General features: G+C 45.4%; 1 protein-coding gene across 4 annotated transcripts in view; it reads right to left on the minus strand.

Moving 5' to 3' along the window:
- Position 1: 1 nt before the first annotated feature.
- AEBP1 (AE binding protein 1) overlaps positions 2-26872 on the minus strand; it is a 49621-nt gene continuing 22750 nt past the window's right edge. For all 4 annotated transcript variants that reach the window (XM_083480372.1, XM_083480371.1, XM_083480370.1 and 1 more), the window contains exons 10-22: positions 25915-25986; positions 23655-23764; positions 21752-21891; positions 19622-19706; positions 18098-18242; positions 17293-17384; positions 15483-15606; positions 12684-12880; positions 10703-10882; positions 6845-7184; positions 4659-4798; positions 3802-3901; positions 2-2167 (exon numbers count right to left, since the gene is read on the minus strand). In XM_083480372.1, the coding sequence (XP_083336498.1) occupies positions 1593-2167; positions 3802-3901; positions 4659-4798; positions 6845-7184; positions 10703-10882; positions 12684-12880; positions 15483-15606; positions 17293-17384; positions 18098-18242; positions 19622-19706; positions 21752-21891; positions 23655-23764; positions 25915-25986 (2300 nt within the window). In that variant the 3' untranslated portion in view covers positions 2-1592. The remainder of the gene's footprint in view (positions 2168-3801; positions 3902-4658; positions 4799-6844; positions 7185-10702; positions 10883-12683; positions 12881-15482; positions 15607-17292; positions 17385-18097; positions 18243-19621; positions 19707-21751; positions 21892-23654; positions 23765-25914; positions 25987-26872) is intronic.

Consider the following 26872-nt stretch of genomic DNA (forward strand, 5'->3'; position numbering starts at 1 on the left):
CTTCCTTTTTATATATAACTCACTTTATTCATATAACAAGAACTGTTGGAAAGCCAAAAGTGATCAAGGTGGCACTAGACCTGCCTCCTGGGCAGCTGTGGCCTGGGTGCCCTGTACTGCTGAACTTGGCAAATTTCCATTTCCCCTCCCTCGGCTGCTGAAATTGACAGGCTTATTAAAGGGAAAACTGCAACTTTGGTTAGATCAGGGTAGGGGAACATGCAGCTCTGTAGCTGTTGTTGGGATACCAAGTCCCATCATCCCTGACCACTAACTATCCTAGCTGGGGCTGATGGGAGTTGGAGTCCAGCAGCAGCTGGAAGGCCACATGTTCCCCACTACAGGGTGAGAAACTGTAGCTGGAATAACTGTTAGACGATCGGACTGTACCTTTTAATAAAGAATCTGGTAGCTCCCATGGAATCTTGGACATCGCTTTGAAAGCTATGACGATTCTAGCCCTTATGGAAAAGAAAACCTTGGGCAGGGGAGTTCAGTTATCAGAAACGTTTAAGCTTGGCTGGCACGATGTACTTGGAGCCTCAAGTTGTACATCTGTTGCTGCCCTTCGCTCAAATATTGTAAGAATATTGTTCCAAAGCTGGAACAAGCCCTCTGAATTCTGCACACACCCTTTCCCAAAAATAAAGGCTATGATCCAGCACAGTGATGAGATACTTGCAACCTACAGATTTTTTTTTAAAGAGACAAGTGCATATGCAACTGTGTACTAAATTGTGGCTAAGGGTATAAATCTGAAGATACATAATGCCACCTAATGTTTTTTTAATTCTAATGCATTCAGGGCAGGGAGCATGGAATTTTGGGTCGCTGGATGTTGGCCGGGTTTGCATTCATTCCCTCCCTATTCCTCAAATCTCATACCCCGCTTTTAAACTGGGATAGCCAAAGTAGTTACCCCTAGCAGTGGTTGGATCTCAATTCCCATCCGCCCCGGCCAGCATGGCCTTGGCTACCCCTGCTGCAAAGAGTACTGTTCAGGGCAAAAGTGAGGTGGAGGAAAGAACACCTCAACACAAATAAGCTTTGTGTAATCAGCTGGGGGAAAGGATTCTGTTCTTGGCCTATTTTCTGTTTCAGAGCCCAGCTCAGCTACTCACCTCCGTTCCCCATTTGGAAAACATCAGGTTGCTGTAGGATTGGACCGATACCCCTTTAAAGCAAGCGGAGTTGTTAACCCTTGAGATGTGCGCCTTGAGAAGTGGCGGAAGGCAGGAATGGGGAACCTGTGGCCCTCGAGACGATATTGGGCTGCAGCTCCCATCAGTCTCAGGCAGCCCAGCCCAGTAGTCAGGAATGATGGGAGATGCTGTCCAACAAGCATCTGCAGAGACACTGGTTCCCTGGCCCACGGTGTAAATGCTAAGGTTGGCATAGCCTGCTAAATGGATTCCTTGGTGGGCATAGCCTGCTAAGTGGATGTCTCAGTGGATTCTAAAAAGCAGGTGATGATGCCTACTGTACTATGACAATCCAACTATAGGCATCTGCTCCAGGGAAATGGAGTGAGGAGAAGCTTTGGGAATGTCTTCAGAGTGTTCCTACAGTCATAGCAAGCTGGCTGGCTGCAGCTAATCGCCAAAGTTCACGGTGTACGTCTCTGCCGTAGTCATGGGGAAAGCGGTGCCAGTGGTCTCCTCCCAGGTCTCCTTCTCTGTTATGTCATCGGCTACTGTCTCCCACTCAGTCACAGTTTCCGTGTAGACCTCTGTTTCCCAGGTGGTGGCACTTTCGGTAGTGGGCGGCTCTCGGCTCCAAGGCGGGAGCGTGGTGCTGCTGAACAAGAAGGGGACCTCTGTGGTTGGGAGCGTCGTGGGAGGAGCGCTCGTGGCGGCGTTGCGCAGGCGGTTGCGCATCTGCTGGCGCAGGCGAGCTCTCTGCCGCATCCTCATCCTCCAGCGCAGGCGCTCCCTTTGGGTCATGGGCCGCCCCCCCGGCACAGGTCTTCCGAGGGGCCTGTTCCCGTTCATGGCCATGATCTCTCGGATGCGCTTCCAGTTGGACCGCGACAGGATGAAGTTGCACTGGGTGGCTCCGATGTCGTAAAAGACGCTGCAGGTTTTGACGCTGGGGTTGTAGCCCTCCGCTCTGGCTGTGACGCGGTATTCACCTGGGTTCAGGATGCGCCAGTAGTCCCCACCACTTGCTGAAACAGACAGAGACATGCAGCGTTTGACAACAATTCTGTACAGGAGAGGGATTTCCTAGTTGAGGGGTCAGGTGTATACTCTGGATGCAGAAAGGCTTAGGTTCAATCCCTGGCATATCTATTTAAAACCATCTCAAGTAGCAGATAAGGTCTTTCTGCCTGGGACCCTGGAGAACTGCTGCCAATCAGAGTTCGCGATACTGGGCTAAAAGACAAATGGCCAGTCCTGGTTGATGGTAGGTTTCTGTGCTCCCATAGGATAGTTTTGGTGTTTCCATCTTCCCATGCAGGCGGAGAGAGATCTATAGCAGGGGTGGGAACCTGTGGCCTTCCAAATCCTATTGGACTTCGGTTTCCCTAAGTCCCACCTACAGTGGGGGGGGGGGGAGTATGCTAAATTTGCCCGTTTGCCATCTGACGAAGAAATGTCCAGTCCATAATTTTAATGGTAGGTTCATTGTAGCTGTGAGAGACAGAATAACAGGAAAGCCCCCAGAAACCCAGAAGACAAAAGTCAGAGATTGATGTGCATTATAATGAGTGAAATAAGTATTTGATTCCTTTGCAAAAGATGACTTAGGTGTCCTGGCCCCTTAGCAGAAAAACACCCAGAAAGCATAATATGTCCCCCGCCATGTTTGACGGTGTTCTTGGAGTCGTAGGCAGCATTCCTCCTCCTCCAAACACGGCGAGTTGAGTTGATGCCAAAGAACTGGATTTTGGTCTCATCTGACCACAACACTTTCACCCAGTTCTCCTCTGGGTCATTCAGAATCAAATACTTATTTCACTAATTATAATTCACATCAATCTCTGACTTTTGTCTTCTGGGTTTCTGGGGGTTTTGCTGTTGTTATTCTGTCTCTCACAGCTGCAATAAACCTACCATTAAAATTATGGACTGGTCATTTCTTCGTCAGAGGGCAAACGGGCAAATTTAGCAGGGGATCAAATACTTTCCCCCCTCACTGTAGCATGGCCAACAGTCAGGAGTTATGGGATATTGCAATGCAACAATATCTCCAAGTCAGCAAGGTCTTTGGGCATTTAAAATGGAGAAAGTCACGTAATAAGGCTTAGCAGGCTGTAAGCTAAGAGTCCTGCACATAAAACACGTTCTTCATGAACGAACCTACATTTTGAAGTGGGTGGGTGGCTGGCAGGAGGTATTTGGCAGAGGCAGGAATAATTTTAAAGCAGGCTTTGTTCCTGATGTTTTGTCAGCGCTAAGGCCAAGGTATGCCAAGTGTTCCGAAACAGGGGTGGGGATCCCTTTTGAGTCTACAAGTTGCATATGTGTAAGTCACAGGAATAGTTTGGCCAGGGCCCACATGTGCCCAGGCCAAGAATTCGCAGCACAAGCAGCCGTGGTGAACAAAAACACACCTGCAAGCCTCTTGAGCTTTGCAAAGCGGTTGTGCCAGTGATTTAGAAACTGGAGAAATCTGAACTGGATTCTTCCTCTGGTTCCCCATGTTCAGCGCTCTTCCTTCCCCAGTTACTGGGATGTCGGGCATCTATAGGTTTGCTGGCTGGACTGCAGGCCAGTTAACGTATGGAAGATCCATCTACCTATTTTCTGTTCATTACAAGGTGGCTGCACATCCCTACCTTCAGCATTGTAGACATACCTGTTTGCACGTCATGGTTGATCCCCACAACAGAGATGGAGGCATTTGCAATGGGGTCTCCCTGCTGGTCTGTCACCGTCCCCTTAAGGCCCCGATGTATCTGCAAGGAGGAGGAGATTTCAGGCAGCAGGATTATTTTCAAGTCCCTTATATCTTTTCTAAAACAACGAATTGCAAGGCTGCTTACATAAGTCCATATCCCCGTAAAATGAACCATCCATACAGAGAAGGGAGACCAATAGGCGGAGGTAGGTCTGGCTGGTGAGGAGGCAGGAATGTCCCCCTCCTGCTGCGACAAGCTTCCCTGAACCAGTCTCCCAGAACCAGTAGAGGCATGAAGAGGGTGGAGGAGACATTAGCTTCACGCAGGCTCAGCCTCAGATTGCTTGGGGAAAACTCTAGAGAGGAGGGGACTTAGGCAGCCATGGGGAGGCAGGAACCTTCAGCCTCAGCAGCTACTGTGCTTATTAGGCCTGACACTCCTGTGGAGACCCTTTTTTTCAACAATAAAGAGAACTCCCAACGTGCTCAGTGGGGTAACTGCTGGCTCGCTCCTGTCATCAGATATGCCAGAGGCAACATCGGAGTTTCAGGACATGTTTCAGTCAGGCAAAAACACTCGGAATGTGAAGCAGGGCCAGTGAAGGTGTATGGCCTTGGGAGAGTTCCAAGGGCCAGTCAGGGAGGCCTGGGGGGCCACATTCAGCCCCAAGGCCTGAGGTTCCCCACCCCCGTTTTAAAGTCAGCATTAACTTTAGTTCCCAGAGTGCTCCGGGGGAGTTGTTTATTTGCCCCCCACTCCGCATTGCTCAGCGGTCCTGACCTCTCATCTTCACCACCCCCAAGCTGGACCTTACCTGTTCCATGAATGTCAGCAATGATTCCTTGTTGTTTTCCCACTCTTGCGGCAATTCACTTTCATGGGGGAACTTGTCGCACCCTGGGTAGATGGACAGCTCCAGGCAGTTGGTGTGGAGGTAGCTGAAATCATTCATGGCTGCAAGGACAGATGGAAGAGGATATATTGCTGAGATGTGGTGACAGCTATTAGCTTAGGTGGTTGTAAAGAGGGGATTAGGTGGCTGTGAAGAGGAGCTGTATGCGGCCTAGGACCCTCATACCTACGGGACCGCCTCTCCTGGTATGCCCCGCGGAGGACCTTAAGGTCCACAAATGACAACATTCTGGAGGTCCCAAGTCACAAGGTGGTTAGGTTGGTCTCAACTAGGGCCAGGGCCTTTTCAGTACTGGCCCCACCTTGGTGGAACGCTCTGTCACAAGAGACTAGGGCCCTGCGGGGCTTGACATCTTTCCACAGGGCCTGCAAGACAGAGCTGTTCCGCCTGGCCTTTGGTTTGGACTCAGTCTGACCCTTATGTTTCCCTCCGCTTATGGTTTTGACTTTTAAAATGAGGCTGCATTTTAAATTGCATTTTAACCTGTATTTTAAATTGTGTTTTTTTTCTTTTTCTTTTTTTTCTTATTTCTTATTTCTACTGAAATTTTATTGATGTTAGCCGCCCTGAGCCCGGCTCTGGCCAGGGAGGGCGGGGTATAAATAAAATTTATTATTATTATTACTATTATTATTATTATTAAAAGGTAAAGGGGATCCCTGACCATTAGGTCCAGTCATGGCCAACTCTGGGGGTTGCGGCGCTCATCTCGCTTTATTGGCGAGGGAGCCGGCGTACAGCTTCCGGCTCACGTGGCCAGCATGACTCTGGCGAACCAGAGCAGTGCACGGAAATGCCGTTTACCTTCCCACCGGAGTGGTACCTATTTATCTACTTGCACTTTGATGTGTTTTCGAACTGGTAGGTTGGCAGGAGCTGGGACTGAGCAACGGGAGCTCACCCGGTCGCGGGGATTCGAACCGCCGACCTTCTGATCAGCAAGTCCTAGGGGCTGTGGTTTAACCCACAGCGCCACCCGCGTCCCCATGCCCCATTTTTAATTGCTTATAAAACAGAGAACCTTACATGGCTTGGCTTTCGTTAAAAAAACACCCAAAAATGCTGTGCCATTTGGCTGGAAAACGCCAAAGCTACAGGCACCAGAGGACAAGCTGGTTTCTACTGTGAAGTGAAATGAGACACTAATGAATGGGAAATAAGAGGAAATATTTCTAGGTGTGCATCCCTATCCTGCACATCCTTACTATCCTCAGTGACTCAGATGATGCCCATAGGTTGTCTCCATTCATCCAGAGCTATTCTGCCTGGCTTTCAACTTGAACTTAGCCAGATCTTTTATTCCCCTTCCTTCCTTCCCTCCCCTTCCCCTTTTTATGAAGATTACCCGCTCTGGGATCCCACAGCTAATTCTCCCCTGGTCTCCTTGCTGGCCCAAATAGGACTACAGTGGTACCTCAGGTTAAGTACTTAATTCGTTCTGGAGACCTGAAGCACCACTTTAGCTAATGGGGCCTCCTGCTGCCGCCGCGCCGCCGGAGCACGATTTCTGTTCTCATCCTGAAGCAAAGTTCTTAACCTGAAGCACTATTTCTGGGTTAGCGAAATCTGTAACCTGAAGCGTATGTAACCTGAAGCGTATGTAACCCGAGGTACCACTGTAATTTAGTCAGCTAGCCCTGGTGATCATCTAATGTTTATTGGATGGATTTCCCCCCTAAATTGATTTTTGAATTCTGAATTTATTGTTATTCATGTTTTATACTGTATTTTATGCTGTTTTTTGTTGCATCAATTAAGTGTTTTAAATTTGTTGTTAGCCGCCCTGAGCCTGGTTTTCTGAACCGAGAAGGGTGGGGTATAGATTATTATTATTATTATTTGCTGGGTAAGAGGGGCATTTGTCCAAGTTCTGGTGGAATCGTTTGTTCTTTTGCCTGCTGATGTAAATAAAATACTGTTTAGATAGAAAGAATAGTGTGTGGACTTTCCCCTTCTTCTCACATGGAAGCAACTGCTGCTAGCTCTGCTACTGCCTGGAAGACTTTTTGTACAGAGGAAACGTGCCGGACAGGCAGCAACTCCAAGATGATGATGATCCCACCTCTCCCCCATTCTTCAACACTTACTGCCCACCCGAGGGTGCCACTTGGCTCCATTGACGATCCCCATCCCGTTGGTCATATCCTGAGAATGGCAACCTCCCCGGAAGGTATCGGTCATGCTGAGGTGGGCCGAAGCATAGGAAATGGCCAGCCAGCGGAAGATGGCGTGGTCTGGAGTCTCCCTGGTTTCCGGGTTCTCCTCTCCGTAATCATCCAGCACTGGAGGTGCCACTTCATTCTCGTTGACGGGGCGAGCCATGTCATAGGGATAGGAGACGAGCTTCTCCCCACCGTGGAAGTTGGCGCCAAGGACAAAAGGGTTCTTTTCCATCCAGGCCATGATGGCTTTCACCTCCACTGCCATCTGGAGAAGGGAGAAAGGAGAGGGAGAAAAGGGACACCACACAGGACAGGTGTGAAGAGGTGTAGTCAAAGTGGGGCCAACAGGCACAGAAATTTGTAGCTCAGGGGCAAAGCACATATTCTGCATGCAGAAGACAACCACAGGTTCAAGCCCTGCCACCTACTATTTTATTTCAGTTTTAGTTTTTTATTTATACTTTTCAAGTTAATACTGTTCATTCGTTTCACAATCAATTTGACGTTCCAAAATTTGACTTCCTTCCCCCTCATTCTGTGGTCCCTTAAATTTATTTCTTAATATCTTCTGCATATCCAAATTGACTTAATTTGCTCATTTAATTATCTACTGTAAATATATACTCTTATAAAACTGCAGGTTATTGTACTAATCCTGCTAATGCTCTTATGTGTTTATCTTTAAATTTATCTGTATTTTTGTAAATCTGTAAATTTATCTGTAAATATTCAATTAACCATTTCCATTCTTTTATAAAAAGCTTGTTATCTTGATTTCTTATTCTTCTGGTAAGTTTCATCAGTTCTGCATATTCCATAAGTTTTTGTATCCATTCTTCCTTTACTGGGATTTCTGCTTCTTTCCACTTTGGGGCAAGTAACATTCTTGCTGCTGTAGTAGCATACATGAATAAATTTCGATACAATTTAGGTAGTTCTGTTCCTACCATTAAAATAATCAGGTGGCAAAGTCTTTTGTGACCACACTGAGACAAAGCCAGTCAAAGGCAAACTTTATCTGTAGTTAAAGTACTGTGGTGCTGGGTATTATGGCTGTATCTCTGCTTTTATAATACTGTTTTACTGTTTTTAATGCAAATAAATAAATAAGCACTCACACACATAAGCAAGCTGTGGCCCAGAAGGGATAAGGATCAGCTCACTTCCTATTAATTTATTTGTTTGATTTGAAACCTGTCTTCCAGCAAGTTTCCAAGCAACTTGCAAAAAAAGTTAAGATTTCAAAAATGAAAGCAAAACAAGAACATTAACACATCCTAACATAAAAGCAGTGAGTATAATTAAAGCAAGCACAATTTTTCTGTGAGCACTGTATTTTTACCCAAAGATTTTATTGTTGTTGGAAGAACCGGCTCTAAGATTTTGTTGTTGTGGAAAGAAGAGGCATTTTAATTTTTGGCATGGCAGCTTTAATCGGAAGAACACGAGGCCGCTTACAGAACAGGGAAATTTCTGGCTTAAGCAACAACATCTGTGCTTCTTCCAAAAAAGTCTTGGTGCTCTAAACTCTGCCTCATCTGCCCAGCTCTGCCAACCAAAAAAATCCCCATGTCAAGGTAGTTGTTTTCCATATACAGTGGTAACTTGTGTTAAGTACTTAATTCGTTCCGGAGGTCCGTTCTTAACCTGAAACTGTTCTTAACCTGAAACACCACTTTAGCTAATGGGGCCTCCTGCTGCTGCCCTGCCGCCGGAGCACGATTTCTGTTCTTATCCTGAAGCAAAGTTCTTAACCCGAGGTAATATTTCTGGTTTAGCGGAGTCTGTAACCTGAAGCATATGTAACCTGAAACATATGTAACCTGAGGTACCACTGTGTGTGTGTGTGTGTGTGTGTGTGTGTGTGTATGTGTGTGTATATATATATATATATATATATATATATATATATATATATATATGGTTTGCACACAGCACTAAGCCGAACTTGGCACAAACAAGCAAACATTCTGCTGCTATGCTGTGCTGAACAGAGCCATTGCTGGGCTTAGTGTGTCAACCCACCAGGGGCGTAGGAAGGGGGTGGGATGGGGATGCGGTCTGTCCCAGGTGTAATCCCTGAGGGGGTGACAAAATGGCACACCGCGGGGGGTGGTACTTACCGCAGAACCTGGCCTGCAGCACGCCTGAGCCACACATCTCTCCTGGGAGTGATGCAGTGGCCCACGCTGCCCAAAAGAGCAGCATGGGGCTTGCGTCCACCAGGCGGACTCCGTGGGCATCTTACCGCGGTGCCCCCATGGACGGCTCGCCCTGCCCCCACCACTCTGGGTGCTGGAGCAACTAGGTACACCCCTGCACCCCACCCCAGGCTCGTGACTTAGTTATCTCCAGATGAAGCACAAGCTGTTAACCAAAGTTCCCCCAAATGTATCTGTCAGGGAACTGACATCGGAGCGAGAGGCGAAGGGGAGGCTCCCAGATGATGCTGGCGAAGGACCCAGCAGCAGGGGGGGAAACAGCTCAGTAGAGGGGGAAGCAAATCAGCGCAACACCAGGGATAAAGGGGGGCAGATGGGGGAATCGGAGAGAGGGCTCCAAGACTCTTCACTGGAGTTCAGTGAGGAGAGCACAGGTCCACCGCTACCCACGCCCTCCCCGCGCAGTGAGAGGAGGAGGAGACTGGGTGTCAAACAACTTTTATGTTGGAAGAGGTTCAAGAAATGCCCACTGACGGATTCTGCCAGCGACTGAGGCAGCCACGATGAGAAAGGGCTGTGCAGTCAGAAAGGCTTAATAAGGCAAATTAGCCCAGAAAGGCACCAGTTTACGCACGAGTAACTCATACCCATTACAGTATCCATTTGCTAAGTAAGCCAATGCAATGCCTTTGTAGACCAATTCAATAAATAAAAACCAACACTGGGGAACATTTTTTTCCCCTTCATTTTCTGTTGCATGAGATTTTTCAACTGTTCTTATATGTTCTGTCAATGCTGGTTTCAAATCTGAAACTGATTTTTGTGTACATGCTATACTTATCTTTCAATTTCCGACTTTTGCCGATAAGTCAGATTTACACTGGGGATAAGTGGACACTGACATGTTGATCTACCCTAACCACATGGTAATTATTGTTCATGTTCAATGCTATATAAGTCACTTACATTTATACTCATATTGTACTACTTTGGCTATGTGTTTAATAAAATATTGAATTCTTGCATTGTGAAAAACAAAGATTATGGTGAAAAGTGAAAAACATGAATTGCAAAAAAAACCTAGAGCTTACAGAACAAAACCAACTTCAGATATGAAATCAGCACGTTGAAATTAGGTTAGAACAACTGCCGGTGTCAATGCAACAAAAATTTTGTTTCCCGTTGCAATCCACCAAGGGGGAGTAAAATGTAAAGGTAAAGGGACCCCTGACCATTAGGTCCAGTCGTGGCCAACTCTGGGGTTGCGGTGCTCATCTCGCTTTATTGGCCGAGGGAGCCGGCGTACAGCTTCCGCTGTATACAGCTGTATGGCGAACCAGAGCAGTGCATGGAAATGCCATTTACCTTCCCGCCAGAGCGGTTCCTATTTATCTACTTGCACTTTGACGTGCTTTCGAACTGCTAGGTTGGCAGGAGCTGGGACCGAGCAATGGGAGCTCACCCCGTCGCGGGGATTCGGACCACCAACCTTCTGATCGGCAAGTCCTAGGCTCTGTGGTTTAACCCACAGCGCCACCTGCGTCCCTCTATTCTCCCGCAGCTGCCCTTTTCAGGATTTGCATGCCAAGTCAAGCTTGTACGGAAGTAAGAGAATACTTACAGCAGTGTCCTCTGCGAGATAGTGCTCAGGGATGGGGATATGGTGGTTGGGGACTTTGTGCGGTACCCATTTCCTCTCTTCTGCAGCCCAGAGGACGCTGTTGAGATCAGGGAAGTTCTCAAAGATATCGTACCCTTCCTCACTCCAGTGCCCCAGGGCCCAGTTCCCCAGCTCAGAGCCCTGCAAAGAGAAAGAGGATGTGGTCTCACGGTTATTCACACTGGTGACAAAAATCATAGGTTTGCTCTTCTGGTAGCCTCAATCACAAGCAGGCTTTCAAATGTTTGCTTGGTACTACTGTCCTCTGGTGAGTATGTTGAACGACTGGCATTCCTCCAGCCTTGGAGCTGCAGGGATGGGAGAGGGTTGTTTTGGCAGTGGCATAGGGATATTTGCCTCTTCCCCAGCTGCACAGGGTAGAATGGAAGCCTGGGGGTTGATGGGTCATTTTGCTGCAGAAGTTTGATATTAAACTTTTTTTCACTTTTCCAGCAACAACGTTGAGCCCAAACTGACTCACAATATTAACAATAGCATTTAAAAAATAGCAAACGTTTTAGTCTATATAATCATATCAAAAAACACAACAGCATGTAAACGAGGCAAAAACAAACATATTGAGCAAACAATTAATACTGCTCAATACAAACTGCTACAGAACAACCATAACTAGATCCTGCCCATCACCATCTTTAGTTTGGCTAGCAAGACCAGTAAAACATTATGAATCCCTTTTCAGAAGGCAGAGAGAGAGAGAGTAGATGATAGATAGATAGATGATAGATAGATAGATGATAGATGATAGATAGATGATAGATATAGATAGATAGATAGATAGATAGATAGATAGATAGATAGATAGATAGATAGATAGATGATAGATGATAGATGATAGATAGATAGATAGATGATAGATATAGATAGATAGATAGATAGATAGATAGATAGATAGATAGATGATAGATAGATAGATAGATAGATAGATAGATAGATGATAGATAGATAGATGATAGATAGATAGATAGATGATAGATATAGATAGATAGATAGATAGATAGATAGATAGCTATAGATAGATGATAGATAGATGACAGAGTTTTCTTCAATCTAACCCCCCTTCCCCGCTCCAACCCTTACTTCTCTTCCCTCTCTTTAGAGTTGGGATGGGGGATAAACTAAATTAAATTTACAGTACATTTACAGTGGTGCCTCGCAAGACGAAAAGAATCCGTTCTGTGATTCTCTTCGTCTAGCGGTTTTTTCGTCTTGCGAAGCAAGCCCATTGACGGATTAGCGGATTAGCGCTATTAGCGGCTATTAGCGGCTTATCTGCTGATCAGATCAGCTGATAAGCGGCTTAGTGGCTTAGAAAAAGGGGGGGAGGAAAAAAAAACAACAGCAGGAACTCGCAAGACATTGTCGTCTTGCGAAGCAAGCCCATAGGAGATTCGTTTTGCGAAGCACCTCCAAAACGGAAAACTCTTTTGTCTAGCGAGTTTTCCGTCTTGCAAGGCATTCGTCTTGCGGGGCACCACTGTAATGGCAAATGTACCCAATTTGCACTTTCTGAAACAAGATGCAAAACATACCCACCTGTCGAAATTTGCACTTTCTGAATTTGGCAGTGCAGTTCCCCAGCCAGGTAATGTGTACAAAAATGCATGCACTAGTATAAAGTGTGCGTATAAATGCACATATTAGTGAATATGACACACAAGATGAATTATATTTTTAAAAATCGACTTGCAAAAATGTGTGTATATCAGGCAAATGTTCATTTAGAAAACTCCGTATGAGAAGAAATTCACCCTAAAATGAAATTGAATTTTCATGACTTTTTTAAACAAAGTCGCGAACTCAAGTGGAAATGTGGAAAACAGAGCTTGAGCTGGAAAAATAAGAAATGGAGAGAAATCGAAGCCCATTCCTACTTCAGAGTCTCTCAATCCACACTGCAAAGCCTGATCCCACCCAGACTTACCATTTGGCTGGCAATCTCATAGCCGTCGGGGTTGAGTGAGGGGACGAGGTGAATGCGGGTCTCTGTCACCAAGTTCCTCACACGAGGGTTCCCATCCTTGTATTCCTTGCACATAAACTGCATCAACATGAGCAGCAGCTCCCGACCCAGCACCTCATTGCCGTGGATTCCCGCCGTGTAGCGGAACTCTGGCTCTCCTGCAAGAAGGCGAAGAAAAAGGCAGGTTTGCCGTGTTGCTCCATTAGAAAAGGCTCACCTATGTAAGGTCCCTCCCTTACTCTGAAGTCGTGATTCTTAGCTCCAGAGAATCTAGATGATGTTGTTGCCACAACCTGTTGCATTCCAAGCAGTGTTGTCTTCCCATTCTCCCCCCCCCCTATGGTGGCCCTTTGCGCAAACTGCAGTGGCAGCCTCAAACTCTCTGATATGGACAGGCAAGAACTGTTGAGCTTCTTTGGGGCTGCTGAGCTGTACTCAGAAGAGACCCATTAAAATTAAAAATATCTTAAAGAGCATTGTAAAAAAATGTGAATTCTCTGACAAGCTTAGACTGACCCCTGTATGGACATAATAAACCTCATTAAAATAAAAAAATTGGGAGAAGTTTGGAGTGATAATGAAAAGTGCGCTATTCTGAAGAAACCTGGGACACTTGATGGGGTGACTGGAAGTCATAAAAGAAGTTGTGTTGTAAGAAATTAACTTATTTTTTTGTAATTTGTATTATCCTTCGGAGTGTGTGTGTTTTTTGTTGACTTTCTTTTCTTTTTTTACAATCAATAAAACAATTTAAAAAATAATAATAACTGAGGAATCCAAGTCAGTCATGTCCATTGACTTCCATGAGAAAGACCAGCTTTGGCTACAACCCAAATTATTCATTCATCAATTGACTGACTAAAACTCATACTGTTAATTACTTTAATGTTTTTTTTCATTTGTACTAATACCCCCCTTTCCACACCACCCATATCAGGGGTGCCAACTTTTAAAAAATATTGGAGGGACAGGTAAGCCCCACTGCATATAATTGATCACAAGGCATGGTGCACACACCCCATTTGAATGGCAATGTCCATCAATTGGGAGGGCTGGCCCCCTCAAATATTTTGGGGAGCTGAAGGGACCTCAGCCCCTAGGAGTTGGCTCCTATGACCCAAATGTTGCCAGTACTCCAGAGAAATCTGGAAGCTGTGAGCTTTTGGCCTCTGCTTCAGCCTCTCTCTCTCTCGGTACTGGAATATTCCATGTTTATAATTGCGTCAGTCAAAATGTTGAATGGCATCCAGAGAAGCCAAGCATTCATAAACCTTTTGGGACTGCTGTTTCCCAGCTCAGAGTATTAAGATGGAGAGTCCAGACAATCTACGAAGCTGGCTTACAAAAAGTCCTGGCACAACGGATTTGTTCCAAAGGAGTTGTGGGATGGAGTAGGAGGTTGGGGGCTTTTTTTGGTACCAGTATTTATAAAAGGCTAAGGGGATGGCTATGGTAAGCATACTTTTTAAAAATAATAAATTAAAAAATCTGAACATCAGGCCCAGACATTGTTATGGAAATGTTGACAAAGGTGAAAGCCAAGCAAATGACCCAAGGCAGTTAATATAACTCAAGCGTGCTCACCCGACTATATGGAGAGCAGACTTTGTTAAAATAATGTTCTCTTGTTTTTTGGAAGAGAGTCATGATCGAACTAGGTTAACATCATACACTTACACGGTTCACTCCCAGGGCTTCGTGTGCCAGCAAGTTAACTCTGGGAAATGGGGCATGCCATCAGATGCGTTGACTCAGACTTACAAAAACATGACTTTGCACTGGGCTTGCAGGGATGTTTGCTCGTCTGAATACTTGCCCTCACCTGCCTCAGTGCCTCAGGGCTGTAATGGGCTTTGAGGCAGATCCCAGGAGTCTTTGGGGGAAGCCATGACTGCTTAAAGTGGTATGAACAGTGCCTAAAATGCAGGGTGCAGATGGGGTCAAAATTGAAATGTGCTGATGGGCACTTTGAGACCATCTAATGGCGTGCAGATATGCAGCTGACACAACCTTGATGGCAGAAAGTGAGGAGGAATTAAAGAACCCTTTATTAAGGGTGAAAGAGGAGAGCACAAAATATGGTCTGAAGCTCAACATAAAAAACAACGAAGATCATGGCCACTGGGCCCATCACCTCCTGGCAAATAGAAGGGGAAGAAATGGAGGCAGTGAGAGATTTTACTTTCTTGCGCTCCATGATCACTGCAGATAGTGACAGCAGCCACGAAATTAAAAGACGCCTGCTTCTTGGGAGAAAAGCAATGACAAACCTAGATAGCATCTTAAAAAGTAGAGACATCACCTTGCCAACAAAGGTCCATATAGTAAAAGCTATGGTTTTCCCAGTAGTGATGTATGGAAGTGAAAGCTGGACCATAAAGAAGGTTGATTGCCGAAGAATTGATGCTTTTGAATTATGGTGCTGGAGGAGACTCTTGAGAGTCCCATGGACTGCAAGAAGATCAAACCTATGCATTCTGAAGGAAATCAGCCCCGAGTGCTCACTGGAAGGACAGATCGTGAAGCTGAGGCGCCAATACTTTGGCCACCTCATGAGAAGAGAAGACTCCCTGGAAAAGACCCTGATGTTGGGAAAGATGGAGGGCACAAGGAGAAGGGGTGACAGCATGAGTTTGACCAAACTGCAGGAGGCAGTGGAAGACAGAAGTGCCTGGCATGCTCTGGTCCGTGGGGTCACGAAGAGTCGGACACGACTAAACGACTAAACAACAACAACAACAAATGGTGTGCATCTCTCACCTAGCTCATGCTCTCCTGGATTGTCAGAGATCTCCATGGCGTAGATTTTAAGTCCTCGAGAACTCTTGCCAATGTTGTAGATGCGGGTGATGGTGGGACACTCTTCATTCACCACCTTCATAAGCTGGAGGGAGAGAAAGCATCACAATTTGCTGACCACTCAACCAACTGTCCTCAGAAGAAAAAGGTGAGGCTTATTATGCATGATGGAAGCAAGGAGTTCCGATTCATAAAAAGAGCAGCTTTTGTATAATGTTCCTAGGAACACCTTTCTTTCCCAATTTTTATTTATTTTTTTCATTTGCAGAGAGGACTTCTAAATACAGATGGCACCTCCAGATTGAGCATTTTGTGGGAAGGAGTCAAGCACAGACCTGGAAGTTCAGGTTTGCACAATGGAAGTTGATTAACTGGAAGGACAGATCCTGAAGCTGAGACTCCAATACTTTGGCCACCTCATAAGAAGAGAAGACTCCCTGGAAAAGACCCTGATGTTAGGAAAGATGGAGGACACAAGGAGAAGGGGATGACAGAGGACGAGATGGTTGGACAGTGTTCTCGAAGCTATGAACATGAGTTTAACCAAACTGCGGGAGGCAGTGGAAGACAGGAGTCTCTGGTGTACTCTGGTCCATGGGGTCACGAAGAGTCGGACACGACTAAACAACTAAACAACAACAACAACAACAACAAAGAACTCTGGCAGAACCTAGCACAGGGGTCGGCAACCTAAGGTCCGTGGGCCACAAGCGGCCCATGGGGGTCGTTTAACCAGCCCATGGACCCCCGCCGTCCACTCAGGGACACCCCCCCCCCGCTCAGTCGGCTCCCATGAGCTGCGTTAAACCGGTGCGGAGCAGGGCGGGGACTGCCTTCTGCGACGCTGGCTGGCTTCCCATTGGCTGCAGGAAGCTCCGTGAACCGGCCCAAGTCACAAAAAACTTTGCCGACCCCTGACCTAGCACAACAAATCCACTTCGGAGAAAAGAGAGACTGACTTTTGCGGTTAGGCAAGTTACAGGGAAAGGCATTGAAAAGTGTGGGATGAATAAATGATTAACGGGCAGACGAATAAACACCGTGCCACAAACCAGGATGAACGATCCTTGGCGTATAACCTCCCAGCAAACAAATCAGAGCAAATGTTCAGTAAAGGCAGAGCAGCAGTGAAATGGGTAGATAGACCTTTCAGGAACCCTATTCTGCTTGAGCCGAGCCACTGGGAGTGGTTCTGGGATTGAGTCATTGCTACATTTTCTCCCTTTCTTGCTTATACAGTGGTACCTTGGTTCTCAAACGCCTTGGTACTCAAACAACTTGGAACCCAAACACTGCAAACCCAGCAGTAAGTGTTCCGGTTTGCAAACTTTTTTCGGAAGCCGAACATGCTCTGTTTTGACTGCCACACTTCTGTTTTGAGAGTTATGCTGAGGTCTGTCTGTTTTTGCTCTTTATTTTGCATTTTTGTTTTTGTAGCTCTTTTTTGTTTTGTTTTTGTGACTGTGTGGAACCCAGTTCAGCTACTGATTGATTGCTTGATTGCGTGACTGCAGTACATTTTTTATTGCTTTCATTTTATGGATCAATGGTCTCGTTTAGATAGTAAAATTGCTGTTTTAGGGGTTGTTTTTAAAAGTCTGGAACGGATTGATCCATTTTGCATTGCTTTCTATGGGAAAGCACACCTTGGTTTTGGAATGCTTTGGTTTTGGAACAGACTTCCAGAACAGAATACGTTTGAGAACCAAGGTACCACTGTACCTAACCAAAGCCTCTTGAAAGCAGCAAATGTCAAGGCTCTTCTCCTCACCTGTCTCATGTCCTTGTAGTTGTGATGGCGGAAGTCCAGGTTGTCTACTGATGTCATCACTTCGTTCTGCAGGCTGTAATAGCTGTGGATGCCTGCAAAAAAATTAAAAGAGGGACTCAAAGGCAGAAATTGATCATATTATTTATACTATAATTTAATATATTTATATATGCTGCTTTTTAAATAGAGAAAGCAGTTTAAATAAAATCTGAATGTTTGGTAAGTACCAATAACATTTTAACAACAAAAGAGAAAATTCTGTAAGTGGGATACAATCCCCAGCTTCTTAAAAAAAAAGCAATTAAAATGTTATTCATGGAAATAAAAAAGGTGAAGGTAAAGGGAGCCCTGGCAGTTAAGTCCAGTCGCAGACGACTCTGGGGTTGCGGTACTCATCTTGTTTACAGGCCGAGGGAGCCAGCGTTTGTCCACAGACAGTTTTTCCGGGTCTGGTGCAATGGAGCACCAAAACCAGAGCAGCGCACGGAAACACAGTTTAGCTTCCCACCAGAGTGGTACCTATTTATCTACTTGCACTGGCATGCTTTCGAATTGCCAGGTTGGCAGGAGCAGGGACCGAGCAACAGAACCTCACCCCATCGCAGGGATTCAAACTGCCAACCTTCTGATCGGCAAGCTCAGTGGTTTAGGCCACAGTGCCACCCACGTCCCTACTTCATGGAAGTAGACTCCTGTAAATTAATGAAATAGGGCTAGCACTGGAGGCAACCCTTCATTCTTCTCTCCTCCTCTTCCTCCTCCTGCCTTCCAGTAATATGGACTCTCTAGTCTAGCTCCTGCTTACTTGAGAGAGGGCAGCCCAGAACTTCCAGCCTCATGCAAAGACTACCATTCCAAGTCAGTGGGAAGATGCGAATGAAGCGGGCAACCTTTGGCTCTGGAAATTCAGTCATCACTGGTGTGTCCTTGTCAACATTTCCATAGAAAAGCTGCAAAAGACAAAGAGACAGTTTTCAGTTATAAGAGACAAGAAACACATGTGGCCAGTTCTGAGCAAAAAGACCCAGATATTACATTTCCCCTATTGCTGTGTGCTTGAGGTTCTCATTTTTTCCACCCTCTAAGGTCCTCCTGACACAACTCATTGAATACAAGGTAAGTCCAGTTAAGTCCAGTCAAAGGCGACTATGGGGTTGCGGAGCTCATCTCACTTTCAGGCTGAGGGAGCGGGCGTTTGTCCACAGACAGCTTTCCAGGTCATGTGGCCAGCATGACTAAACTGCTTCTGGCACAACTGAACATTGTGACGGAAGCCAGAGCACACAGAAACGCCGTTTACCTTCCCACCACAGCCGTACCTATTTATCTACTTGCACTGGCATGCTTTTGAACTGCTAGGTTGGCAGGAGCTGGGACAGAGCATCCGGAGCTCACTCCATCGCAGGAATTCAAACCGCTGACCTCCTGATTGGCAAGCTCAAGAGGCTCAGTGGTTTAGACCACACATTGAATACTACCTATGCTTAATGCAGAACAGCGAGAAAGTAGGCTGGTAGTAGATCCCTGAGTGATTTGATGCTGAAAAGCAAGGCCTGCTATTATTGTTGTTGTTGTTGTTGTTGTTGTTGTTGTTGCTGTTGTTGTAAAGGGACCCCTGACCATTAGGTCCAGTCGTGACCGACTCTGGGGTTGCGGCGCTCATCTCACTTTATTGGCCGAGGGAGCTGGCGTACAGCTTCTGGGTCCTGTGGCCAGCATGACTTAGCTGCTTCTGGCGAACCAGAGCAGCACATGGAAACGCCGTTTACCTTCCCGCCGGAGTGGTACCTATTTATCTACTTGCACTTTGATGCGCTTTCGAACTGCTAGGTCGGCAGGAGCAGGGACAGAGTGACAGAAGCTCACCCCGTCATGGGGATTCGAACCATCGAACCACCGACCTTCTGTTCAGCAAGTCCTAGGCTCTGTGATTTAACTCACAGTGCCACCCTTGTCCCAATTATTATTATTATTGCATTTTATTAGGTTTTTCCAAAGTTGTTGTTTCCTGTAAATTATTATTTACAGGAGGAATCCATAAACATATAAATACATGCATGGATGTGTGGATTTAACTTTTACCCTACCTGCCCAGATGTTCTCAGCCCCCATAATTCCAAAATTTTAAGCATCAAAGCAGATCCCTGCCACTCATTCTGTACCAGCCAAACCCTGATACATGAACAGCATGTGTTTTATTCTGAGATCTTGTGATGAAGGATGGTGTATAAATCTAATAAATAAACAAATAAACAGCATCCTTATGGGCCGCTCACAATACCCCAGAGGGAAGTCTCAACAGACAAGACTTTTCTAACGGGCCAAGTACCATTTCCTCGTATCCGTTGCTGTATATGAGCCAGTTCATGCTGTCATTGCTGAAGCCCACGTGGAAGGTGGTGACGAAGTCATCGCTGTTGAAGAAAAAAGACAAAAAATGAAGGAAAGTGGTAGCTAAGCGGCCTTCTAGGTTCAGCATTCAAATTTCCTTTTTTAAAGGTTTTTTAAGCGTTTTTTTAAAGCACAATTCTTATCCTTTTGTTTTTGTAAAGAATTTTTATTCATTTTCCAATTAAAAAAACATTCATATTAGTAACAAATCAAACCAAATCTTTCCACATTACAGTGGTGCCCCGCAAGACGAATGCCTCGCAAGACGGAAAACTCGCTAGACGAAAGAGTTTTCCGTTTTGGAGGTGCTTCGCAAAACGAATTTCCTATGGGCTTGCTTCGCAAGACGACAATGTCTTGCAAGTTCCTGCTGGCTAAAAGCCGCTAAAAGCCGCTAATAGCGCTAATCTGCTAATCCGTCAATGGGCTTGCTTTGCAAGACGAAAAAACCGCTAGACGAAGAGAATCACAGAACGGATTCTTTTCGTCTTGCGAGGCACCACTGTGTGTGTGTGTGTGTGTGTGTGTGTGTGTGTATATCTCCAATTATATAGTCCAAATTACTTAATTTCAATGGGACTTCCCGTGTTCTAGATTTCAAAAGCCCAACATCCATCCTTTATCGTTCTGCTATCTTCTCTATTACCTCACAGTTTTCCAATCCTGATATTTACAATCTCCTCTCTCTATCAGTCAGTCGCTGGTATAACTCCCTATCTTGTTTTATTTGACCATTCCTTATTTTTATAATCACGCAGGGGGCTAAAAAAAGCACAATTCTTATCCTAATGTAGGAAGCACGTGGGTAAGAAAGTAAGAAGTCTGCTAAACTATGCAAAATGACTGCTTCATAATACGCAACTCTCAGCAGCCAGTTTTTTAACCACAGATTTTTTTGAGGGGTGGGGATCCTAGTGCAGAATAAACACAGTCTTCCCTTCTTCCATTTGTACCTATTGATTTGCACTAGGACCCTCACCCCTAAAAAATAATAATATGTGGTTAAAAAAAGCTGGATGCTGATCCTATGGTCTGCCCAACACATAGGGATGGGTTTTCCTCATTTGACATCTACAGCATGTATCTAAAGCACATGGCTTCCCTCAAAGAATCCTGGAAACTGTAGTTTGTGAAGGGTGCTGGAAACTGTAGCTCTGGGGGTAAACTACAATTCCCAGGATTCATCACCTTGCCAACAAAGGTCCGTATAGTTAAAGCTATGGTTTCCCCGGTAGTGATGTATGGAAGTGAGAGCTGGACCATAAAGAAGGCTGATCGCCGAAGAACTGATGATTTTGAATTGTGGTGCTGGAGGAGACTCTTGACAGTCCCATGGACTGCATGAAGATCAAACGCATCCATTCTAAAGGAAATCAGCCCTGAGTGCTCACTGGAAGGACAGATCGTGAAGCTGAGGCTCCAATACTTTGGCCACCTCATGAGAAGAGAAGACTCCCTGGAAAAGACCCTGATGTTGGGAAAGATTGAGGGCACAAGGAGAAGGGGACGGCAGAGGACGAGATGGTTGGACAGTGCTCTTGAAGCTACAAGCATGAGTTTGACCAAACTGCAGGAGGCAGTGGAAGACAGGAGTGCCTGGAGTGCTCTGGTCCATGGGGTCATGAAGAGTCAGACATGACTAAACGACTAAACAACAACAACAACAAGTAGGTGTGTGGCCTCTGTTTCTCATGCTGCCTATCTTAAGTTCATTTCCCCATATTTCCACATCACTCGGTTACGGTTCTTTTTAAAATGTTCTCATGAGAATTCAGCAGCATTTGGGTAAGAATTTCTTCTAAAATACATATTTTAATGGAATTTTGCTGAACATCCCCACTTTTGCAAAAGTATATTTCCCCCAACAAAGTGCATTTCCGAATGCAGTTTTCACCAATGCCTGCATTTTATGCACACTTGGCCGGAGAACCGCACTACAACATTTGGAGAAGTGCGGCTTTCAAAGGCTGGCAGCATTTCAGTTCACAAGCAATTTAGGAATGTGCAAATTCGGCTGGTTCGCCTTTAATCTGAATCGAAATTTCCCCCCTTCCCTACCCACACGTACTGGATGAGAGAATCACGGCCCTGGGTTATGACTCCTGTGAACTTGGTGGTTCTTCTGGTGTCCACCTGAATCCACTGTACGCGGCTGTCGTCTTCTGCACACCAGGCGCCGTCAAAAAAATCATCCTCGTTAGACCCTGCCTGCAAAGGGAGGCAGAAAGGAGAAGAGGAAGAGGAAGCAATATTGCTAATGACCTTATTCCCATTTTGTGAGCCACTTTGCTGGGTTGGTAGCAGAAAGGCGGGGTGCAAATGTTTTAAATACATCTATCTATCTTTCCTTATTATACTGTAAAGATGCAGTTATGGGGTCAGACCTGGGGCCCTCCAGCCTCTCTGTCTAGCTCTTGAAACTCTCCCCAGGTCAAAAAACCTCACTTGCCCTGTATTTGCACAGCAAATGTTTTTACCTAGCTGGAAGGTGTCCTTGAACTCTTGATAATAGGTAGAAGGTAAAGGGCCCCTGGACAGTTAAGTCCAGTCAAAGGCGACTATGGGGTTGCGGCGCTCATCTTGCTTTCAAGCTGAGGGAGCCGGTGTTTGTCCACAGACAGCTTCCTATGTCATGTGGCCAGCAAGACCAAACCACTTCCGGCGCAACTGAACATTGTGACAGAAGCCAGAAATGCTGTTTACCTTCTTGCTGCAGCAGTACCTACTTATTTACTTGAACTGGTTTGCTTTCGAACTGCTGGGTTGGCAGGAGCAGGAACAGAGCAACGGGAGCTCACACCGTCGCAGGGATTTGAACTGCCAACCTTCTGATCAGCAAGCTCAAGAGTCTCAGTGGTTTGGACCGCAGCGCCACCCCCATCTGATAATACCACTTGGCTGGATAGAGGATAGAGGGATGTGTTCAAATATGTGTAAAAGCCAGCCTACTGTACAGAGGTAACAATTTTCATTTGCAGCTCTGCCAAAATTGGCCTCTGGCCCCACCCAACCACTGACATGTGGCCCTTAGAAGGTTATCCAGAATGGAACATGGTCCTCAGGTTCCCCACCCTTGTTGCACGACGCCGAGTTGAGGTCATTGAACGGCGTCATTGTTGAGTTTATAATGATAAATAAAACAACAACAAAACAATAATAGTGCTTGTGAATCATCATTTCACATTCAACCATTCAAGAACAGGATCGTGGCCACCAGAAGCACTTTTACTTGGTATTATAGGCCAAGACATTAATAGACAAGATGTCAAACTGTTCTTATATGCAACAACAGCGGCAAGAGTATTGTTAGCCCAGAAATGGAAGCAAGAAGAAATTCTGGCGAAAAAAGAATGGCAGACGAAATTAATGGACTATGCAGAATTGGACAAAATGACAAGAAGGATTTGAAACCTGCGGGACCAGAGATTTACAGAAGATTGGAAGAAGTACCGTATTTTTTGCACCATAACACTCACTTTTTTCCTCCTAGAAAGTAAGGGGAAATGTCTGTGCGTGTTATGGAGGGAATGCCTTCTGGTGGCATGCCTACGGATTTTCCTCCTCTAAAAACTACGTGCGTGTTATGGTCGGGTGCGTGTTATAGAGCGAAAAATATGGTATATGAATTATTTGAAGAACAACTGTAATTAACAAATTGCGCTAGTAGGATTACAAGAAGTTTTGTAAGGAGAAATATACAAAGTGTTACAAAGTAGAAAAAGATAGAGATATTGGTTATGAGTTTGAAATGTAATAGGGAAAATAAGAAATGCATACTAAGAGATTAGATTGGAAAATTTTCAGACAGGACTGATGGAAGTAAAAAAATTGAATAAGATGTAAAAGTATGTTTAATTACTGTTGAAAATGATATGTTAAAAAACTAATTAAAATTGAGAGAGAGAGAGAGAGAGAGAGAGAGAGAGAGAGAGAGAACAGGATCATGGCCACACCTGGAACAATGCCATTACCTGCATGTTAAGGCGACCACGATGGGCTGCTAAGCCATGACGCAGCATGGAGGAAGATAAAATCTGGTCGTCCTCAATTCGATGGGATTCCATCCCAATGGGAGGGCATTCTGCAAAGCAGAACGGGCAGGGCCGTTCACTTATTATTATTATTAAATTTGTATTCCACCCTACATCCGTAGACCTCAGGGTGGTTCTCAGCATGAAAATGCATGATAAAAGCACAAAATGCATAACAACAAGGACAAATCCAAAAACAAACAAACCAATATCCCGTTCATGCACCCCCACAGATATAGAGATCTGTCACTTGATGACTGCAGCAAGAAGCAACAAAATGATCACCACGTACTACTCTGGCTGCCAGTTCGTTTTAAGGCTTAATTTAAGGTGCCTACAATAGTGTTTAAAGCCCTAAACCAATCAACTTAAAGACAACCCCTGTCATGTACTGAAGTTCTCACCCTGGGCCAGCATGGGGATACTGTAGATAGTTATGCAAATGAAGGATCGAAAGTGACGTTCAGTGATTGGCTAGTTACAGAAAATGGTTACTGTTGCATTCTAGTGGAGCTCTATATAAGCAGGCTGACTGAGCTCCTCAGTTCAGTTCTGTTCCAGCTTACAAATAAAGAGCTGCTTTGGAAGAATCGCTGTGTCGTCTGATATGTTCGCCCACAACTTAACAACCCCCTTCCCCAGTGCCCCACTCAGATGTTAAGATCAGAAGAGGGGGCCTTCTTGGTAGTGCAACCATCCTCAGAGACGCAGAGTGTTGGTGACCCAGGAGTGGGCATTCTCTGTGGTAGCCCAAAGTTGTGAAATTCCCTCACCACAACGGCGCATCACTGCACAGCTTTCATCATAGGCTGAAGACACAAGCCTTTGATACTTGAGATATCTAAATTTTAGGACCCGTTCTGGTTGTATTTGTGATTTGTTCTGAGCTGTTTTTAATGCTGTATTGTATATTGCAGTAATACAACTCATGCAACGCGTTGGCGACTAATATACATACAATAATTACCAAAATAATTATACAGTCTTTATCAGTCTTCTGAGAAAAATACAAAACCTTGTGTAAAGCCACAGAGACTTATGAACTACCCAACTTAAGATGAACTTATAATGTCTGGTTTCAATGGATTTTTCAAGTGCTTAACTCAGTCTTTTGCTTTCTTTATCTTTTTAGGTACCGTAAGTATTGTATATTGTGGCAACCCACCCTGGGATCCTTTGCTGTAAGACAAGTAATAAATCTAGCTATCATCACCATCGCCACCACAGACAGCTTTCATGCCAGTTCATGGTACAGTGGTACCTCGGGTTAAGTACTTAATTCGTTCCGGAAGTCCGTTCTTAACCTGAAACTGTACTTAACCTGAAGCACCACTTTAGCTAATGGGGCCTCCTGCTGCCGCCGCACCACTGGAGCACAATTTCTGTTCTCACCCTGAAGCAAAGTTCTTAACCTGAGGTACTATTTCTGGGTTAGCGGAGTCTGTAACCTGAAGCGTATGTAACCTGAAGCGTGTGTAACCCGAGGTACCACTGTATTTGCCATCCTCTCATGCGACCTTCAGGTGCTATCATGTTCCCCCACCCCAGTCTTCTCTTCTCCAGGCTAAATATACCCACGTTGCTTTCACCCGCCACCACAAATGCAAATGAGGGTGGGCAGGTTATGTATTCAAGAGAGAGTCATCAGGTGACCATATATTGAGCAATGAACACTGCATGCTCCAAAATTCCACAAAAGCAGTTCACTATGATTCAGTATTACTCTTAAAGGTAAAGGGACCCCTGACCATTAGGTCCAGTCATGTTTGACTCGGGGGTTGCGCACTCATCTCGCTCTATAGGCTGAGGGAGCCAGCGTTTGTCCGCAGACAGCTTCCGGGTCATGTGGCCAGCATGACTAAGCCGCTTCTGGCGAACCAGAGCAGCCCATGGAAACGCCATTTACCTTCCTGACGGAGCGGTACCTATTTATCTTCTTGCACTTTGACGTGCTTTCGAACTGCTAGGTGGGCAGGGGCTGGGACCGAGCAACGGGAGCTCACGGGGATTCGAACCGCCGACCTTGATCGGCAAGTCCTAGGCTCTGTGGTTTAACCCACAGCGCCACCCGCATCCCTTAATATTACTCTTACCTACACACTTATGGGCATTATCAGATCAAGGATAACTGCCTGAGCAAATATTCCTCAGCTGGTCAGCCCAACCAATGCATTTTAACCTTTTAAAAAATCCCACTCACTTATTTTTTCTTCTGGAGTCCACTCGTCCTCATCTGTCTCCCATTTTTTCCCTCCTGTTTTCTTTGGCTTCCCTGCACATGGAGAAGAAACAGGGGTCAAGGTTTAGGGAGAAAATGTCTGGGGATAGGAAAAAAAGCATACGGGGGCAGGGAATACAAAGAAAATTTAGAAAACTACGCATGGCACAAAAATGTTTGGCAATGGCCATCGCTGAGAAAATCTCTCAAAACTTATAAGGAACAGGAAAAAAATAGATAAAATTTACACACCATGGTGGCTATTTAATGAAACTGTTCTCAAATTCTTACAGATTGCTTTGCATTGCAATTTGAATACTGACTGAGGAATTCTATGGAATTCAAACCGTAGCGCAATAAAATACAATATTTAAGAAATAAAAGAATTGAATGTAATGAAATTTAAAAAATCATATGGCACATTCCAATTGTTACAACCTGCAGGGGAAAAAACATTAAGTGATTCACCATGATTCTCAGCAGCAGGAGAGAAAGGCTGGCAACATCAACCCTGCCATATGGAAATCCCCTGAAGTGTCTGGAGACAGTCAGGTTGTGCATCCATAGCAGTGACTAGAGCAGGAATGATTAGTGGAAGGAGCACAGAGAAAAGAAACGCCACAGGGCAATTGCAGCAGCACAAGCCTTCCTCTGCCCCAGCTGCAACAAAACATGTCTCTCCCATATCGGTTCTACAGCCACAGCAGGCACTGTAATTCTCCAACAGTTTGGCTTCACCTCCAAAGGTGCACTTCTCCATCGACTCCTGAGGCGGATGGATGTCAACAACAGCAATACGGAGGGAGGGGAGTTTGGGAACCACTGTATTAGATCACTCACGCCAACAAATAAAGGACTTTAAAATACCCTTGATTAGAATGTGTCGTCCACTGAACTTTAGTCACCAATGTCAATGTATTGGTAACTCACTGACAGGGCT

This window comes from Podarcis liolepis (genome assembly GCF_965112155.1).
Source record: "Podarcis liolepis genome assembly, chromosome: 16".
In the NCBI taxonomy this organism is placed as follows: domain Eukaryota; kingdom Metazoa; phylum Chordata; class Lepidosauria; order Squamata; family Lacertidae; genus Podarcis; species Podarcis liolepis.